Below are 5486 nucleotides of genomic sequence, written 5' to 3'. Positions count from 1 at the left end.
TTTTTTTTTTTTTTTTGAGACGGAGTCTCGTCTCGCTCTGTTGCCCGGGCTGGAGTGCAGTGGCCGGATCTCAGCTCACTGCAAGCTCTGCCTCCTGGGTTTACGCCATTCTCCTGCCTCAGCCTCCCGAGTAGCTGGGACTACAGGCGCCCACCACCTCGCCCGGCTAGCTTTTTGTATTTTTTAGTAGAGACGGGGTTTCACCGTGTTAGCCAGGATGGTCTCAATCTCCTGACCTCGTGATCCGCCCATCTCGGCCTCCCAAAGTGCTGGGATTACAGGCTTGAGCTACCGCGCCCGGTCCCACCCATTCCATTTCTAAGGACTCCCACTCATCCTTCAGTCACAGCTCAGTTGTCATTTTCTGAGGGAAGCCTTCCCTGACCCCAGGCTGGGGTGGGCTTCCAGCCTGATCATCATCTGTGTGGGTTTCTGTCTCCATTAGACCGAAACGGGGGGTTACCTGGGGGGGAACCATGGGGCTGCCTCCCAGAACCTCCTTCCCCTTCCATTGCCTCTCCTCTGGCCTTGGTTTATACAAAACACCCCCTCCCGCTTTGCTCACTGGTCTCATCTGTCCCTGGTGAAGGATGTGTCCCTCTAAGGATTGCGGGAATGACTCAAATGGGGCCTAGGGCTCTGTCCACCCTCCATTGATACCTTCCAGAACTGCTGCCCATTGCCTACCCGGATCCAGGAGATTGTGGTGGAGACGCCCACCTTGGCCACTGAGCGAGAGAGGTGAGGGCAGGACGAGGAGGTGAGGGCCTGGGGGCATTGGGTCACCGAGCGCTGATGGCCTCTGGGCTGTGCAGGAGCCAGAAGTCGCCCAACACGCCAGCACCCCCGCTCTCCATGCTGCGCATCAAGTCTGAGAATGGGGAACAGTCCTTCCTACTGATGATGCAGCCTGATAACACCATTGGGGATGTGCGAGCCCTGCTAGCGCAGGCCAGGTGGGCGCAGGGCAGGGCTGGGACCACAGAGGGGCTCTGGCCTCACTGCCCAGCCTGATCTGCTCTGCCTGGTCCCCAGGGCCATGGATGCCTCTGCCTTTGAGATCTTCAGCACATTCCCACCCACCCTCTACCAGGACGATGCACTCACGCTGCAGGCTGCAGGCCTCGTGCCCAAAGCGGCACTACTGCTGCGGGCACGCCGAGCCCCAAATTCCAGCCCGAACTTCAGTCCTAGACCCTGTCCTGGTCCCGGCCCCAGTCCCAGCCCCCAATAAAGCGCCCGCCCCCTCAACCCGCTGCTCCGCCAGGCTCTCAGGGGTGGGCCATCTTGCCAGGCACGTAGGAAAGGCCTGGGACCAGCTGGGCCAGGGAGGGGGCGGTGCCGACCCGCCCCTTGGTAACTTGAGCCCCAGCTGGCGGGCCTGGCTGCTGGGTCTTTGTCTTCTAGGTTCCTCTTTCTCCCAAGAAGGGCTAAGTGGATCCTTTGAAGGGAGGGATGCAGTGGGGGGAAGGAGCTGGCCCCAGCTGGGTTTACATTCTCAGCTGGGACAGCAGAGCCTCACTGTTTAGGGTGCAGCCAGCAGATACCTGTGCACAGGCACAGAACCACCAACTCGTGGGGACACTTCAACACTGCACAAAGCCATTTTGCCACTGGACCCATGCCCCCAAACTAGCAGAACTGCAGCTGGGTACCCACCTCCCATGACACACTCATACTTATCCATTGTGCTTCAACACAGGCGCATGGGATGGCCACACTCACTGACAGGCATGCAAATGTGCAGTACACACCAAGGCACAAGCGTGATATGGACACCACATGCATGTGAACTGGAGGGTGACCCACCCAGACATCTCCAGAAACCACTGGTCCACACAGGTATGTGTGTGCCAGACATCCAAACACATGCACTAACACAGAGGTGACAGTCCCATGAGAACAGCTCAGCCACCCTTCCCACAGAGCACAGTCTCAGCACAGTCACAACTACCAACCTTGCCCAGGGCAGGGACCCAGGAGGCCCAGGCCACAACCAACCAGACACAGTGCCAATGGAACAGGACATCATTTAATTGTCTCTAGGGTCCTCCTGGGAGAGGGACTGCGGGGCCTTTGGCAGAGCTCTGGCTGATGGAACCAATAGAGGTGCCCATCAGCCAGTGCCAGGCAGGATGGCGGCCCCAATGCTTGGCTGGGGCAGCCAGCATTTGGGGCTGTTGCTTAAGACAATTTCTGAGACTAATAGGTAAGGAATGTTGCCTTTGGATGGAGAAGAGGGGACTACATTTAGAGAGGAGGGAGGAGAAGTGGCCTGGATTTCGGGAGGGACTCTAAGGTTAGGATAGGAATGACAGGGAGTTGGTCAAAAGGTCCTTCATGGCCAGTTGAAGGCTGGGGGGAGTGTGGTGATGGAGTCCAGCAGGGGAACTCTGGACAGGCTTGACTCAGGCCAGCTTCAGGAACTCCTGCAGCGTGTTTTGTTCCACAGCCTCCACGAAGAGCTCATAGTCCTGGGGAAGGGGAGGCAAGGGGTGGTCACCTGAATGCAGGAGGCCCAAGTGCTTTGTGGCAGATCTGACCCTGGCCAGAGTCCTCTTCCAACACTCCCCCCACCCCGAGTCCCCAGCCCATACCCCACAGTACTGGTCCCCGTTGACAATCTGGGGTGGGGTGGCCTTGGGGTTGCCCGCCAAGGCTCGCATCTCATCCCTCAGGGCGTTGTCCTGGGAGATGTCCACTAGCTGGTATTGGATGCGCTTCCCATCCAGGATTCGGGTCACCTCGCTCTGCTGGGACTTGATCTGGGGACAGAGGGTGGGTAGGGGTTATTGGATAGGCTGGAGGATTTATGGGGGAACGTTGGGCAGGGTGAGAGAGGCTGTGACCAGGAGCTTTTGTCCCCCAGACCCCCCTCCACACTAGGGGAGGGTTCTGGCCTCTAGGAGTTGGGAGGATGAGTCAGGCTTGAGGTGGTGCAGGATGAAAAGAGGGATCAACTACGGGGACGGGGTCAGAGTGAAGGGAAGTGGGATCAGGCTCAGGGTGGGGTGGGGAGGGCGGGGCAGGCCCCCCAGGCCCCGGAAGAGCAGGCTGCAGTCGTGGTCAGGGTCAGCCTGGTAGTGGGAGTGCAGAGAATGGGTGTGGGGTTGATGGGGGATGGGCACGGGAAGTTCATGCTGCGGCTGCAAAGGACCCAGGATGCCCGATGAAGACGCTCAGGATGGGGACTCGGGACCGGATCCGGGAGACAGTGCCCAGCACCTCGCCGACGCACTCCCCCACCCCGCCCCCGTCCTGGGGGGCGGGTCCCGGGCGCCAGGGTCCAAAACACTGGGACACAACCCTGAGCTCTTCCCCCAGCGCCAGTCCGGGCGCACACTTACTTCGCGGGAGCCGGTGACCGACGTGCTGTAGACGCGCAGGCCGCTCATGCTGGGGGTAGACGGGCCGGCGGGCAGAGAGCGGCAGTAGTGGCAGCTGCACTGCCGGGAGACGACGCCGCCGCCGTGCTCGGGAGCGGTTTCCTTCCTGCTCCGCCCGCAAGTCATCGCTCTCGGGACCAATGGGCGGCGCGGGCATGCGGGGCGGGGCCTGCGCGACACCGCCCCGCGCGCCGGAGGCCCCTTCCCTTCCCCCTGGGTGACCAGGCGCGCAGAGGGACCCGTCCCACGCAGGGTCGCCCCTTCTGTGGCTGCCCTGCTCGTCCTTTTCGGCCCGTCCCTGATCTGGAGCTCAGTGTGCCTGGGGAGGAGCTGGGTGGCAGGACAGGCCCGGGAGAGGGTCTGGCAGAAGCCTCCTCTCCAACCGCACCCAGGTTTGGTGCATCCAACTTCCCATCTACGAGAGCCGCTGTCTCCAGGAGGAGGTGCCCTAAATAGTACAGGGCAGCTTGGGGCTTTGGAAGGCTTGAGCTGCTTTCAGACCCAAAGTTCCCATATTAAGGTACCTTGCTCCAAGGGAACCCCCCTCTCCCCACCCAACACACACCACTAACCCTAGGGGATAGGAAGCATAGGACAGCAGGAAGGACATGCTTCCATTTCCCCCCAAGTTCCTCTCCACTCAGGTAGGAAGGTTTAGACAAGGAAGGGTGGTGGCAGGAAGCAGAGGCCACACCCCCAAGGAAACAGATGGAGACCAAGGCTGACAGCTGGGAAGTGTGGCGGTAGAAGGTGGTGTCAGGATTCTTGAGACCCTAGGGTCAAGCTGACCCTTAAGATCCACCCCTGGTCTTGGGGTGGTCCAAGCTCAAGCCCAGCTCCATGCATGCATGCCCCAAACTATTACTCCCAGCAATTCAGGAGTTGAGGGGGCAGACTCCAGCAACCAACCCAATTTTGGAAACCTAGCTATCTGTCTGGCATTCAACATAATGCTTCTCAGATGCCCCCCTGGTACAGGGCTCAGGCAGGTAACAGCCCAGAAAGACAACCCTTGCTCAGGTAAAGCCACTTCCTCACAGCAACCCACCTCACAGCAACCCAGAGGCTGCTGACTTCCTGCGAGGACTGCTGAAGCTTTCCAGTGACAAACTTCTGCTATGACTCAGGGAAAGTCTGCCCAACAGTAATGAGTGCGAAGAGATCTGGTCCTACATAACGACAGAGGAGCAGAACTGGCAGAGATAGGGATAGGAGGCTGGACTTGCCAAAAGTTCCTCCACGCTGCTGCCTGGGGGACCTGGCTGAAAACCCAGACTTTGGCTCTAACAAACCAAAGTGAGGGGTAGAATAGCGTGGTGGTGGTGATGGAAGGGTAAGGAAAACTGAGGAGTCTGTTAAGGTATTTTATTTTATAATCAAAATAGGCAATACAAACAAGTTGACATAACAAAGATTCATATAAATAACTGGTTATAAACTTTGAGGAAAAATACCCGTGAGCATGGTGGCTGGGCTCCCAATGCACAGGGTGGAGACCAACCAGACGGCTCTGCCTTTAAGAGGCAGGAGCCCAGAGGCTGAAGGGCTGGCTGGGTGGGGCTGCTCTGAATGGAAGGGATAAGTCACTCCATAAATAAAACACAAACTTGTAAAAACACTTAAGAAAGAGCCTCATTCAGGCCCAGGCACGAGGTCCAAGATGCTGCCAACAGCCCAAAGCTTAGCAAAAATCTTGTAGTGGCTGACTGGCCCACACATGGCCCCTGCCTGGCCTGGCTCCAGATCTAGATGAGGCATGGCTGGCCCACCAACCAGACACTAACAAGTGTGAGATGCTCCCTAAACCAGGAGGCAAGAAAAACCAGAGGGCAAAGGGCCCTCCCTAAAGCCCCAGAGAAACAACCCAGGAAACATTAACAGCTGTACTTTAGGCCGGGCGCGGTGGCTCACGCCTGTAATCCCAGCACTTTGGGAGGCCGAGACGGGCGGATAACGAGGTCAGGAGATCGAGACCATCCTGGCTAACACGGTGAAACCCCCGTCTCTACTAAAAAATACAAAAAAAAAAAAAAACTAGCTGGACGACGTGGCGGCGCCTGTAGTCCCAGCTACCCGGGAGGCTGAGGCAGGAGAATGGCG

At 58.4% G+C, this 5486-nt stretch overlaps 2 protein-coding genes across 2 annotated transcripts in view; one reads left to right on the top strand and one right to left on the bottom strand.

Annotated features, from left to right (window-relative positions):
- UBXN11 (UBX domain protein 11) overlaps positions 1-1251 on the top strand; it is a 29106-nt gene extending 27855 nt beyond the window's left edge. The window contains exons 14-15 of the mRNA XM_017856172.1: positions 816-956; positions 1036-1251. Of these exons, the coding sequence (XP_017711661.1) occupies positions 816-956; positions 1036-1234 (340 nt within the window). The 3' untranslated portion in view covers positions 1235-1251. The remainder of the gene's footprint in view (positions 1-815; positions 957-1035) is intronic.
- A 759-nt stretch (positions 1252-2010) lies between these two features.
- On the bottom strand, positions 2011-3816 carry SH3BGRL3 (SH3 domain binding glutamate rich protein like 3). Its single transcript, XM_017856171.1, is given in 9 exon segments — positions 2011-2474; positions 2598-2765; positions 3348-3406; positions 3409-3507; positions 3510-3621; positions 3623-3640; positions 3642-3715; positions 3718-3762; positions 3765-3816. Coding segments are annotated over 9 exon segments (678 nt in total). The 5' UTR covers positions 3802-3816; the 3' UTR covers positions 2011-2408.
- Positions 3817-5486: the final 1670 nt, after the last annotated feature.

Source organism: Rhinopithecus bieti, unplaced genomic scaffold (genome assembly GCF_001698545.2).
Source record: "Rhinopithecus bieti isolate Rb0 unplaced genomic scaffold, ASM169854v2 scaffold_41644, whole genome shotgun sequence".
Taxonomy (NCBI): domain Eukaryota; kingdom Metazoa; phylum Chordata; class Mammalia; order Primates; family Cercopithecidae; genus Rhinopithecus; species Rhinopithecus bieti.
This window is presented reverse-complemented; position numbering and strand designations above follow the sequence as displayed.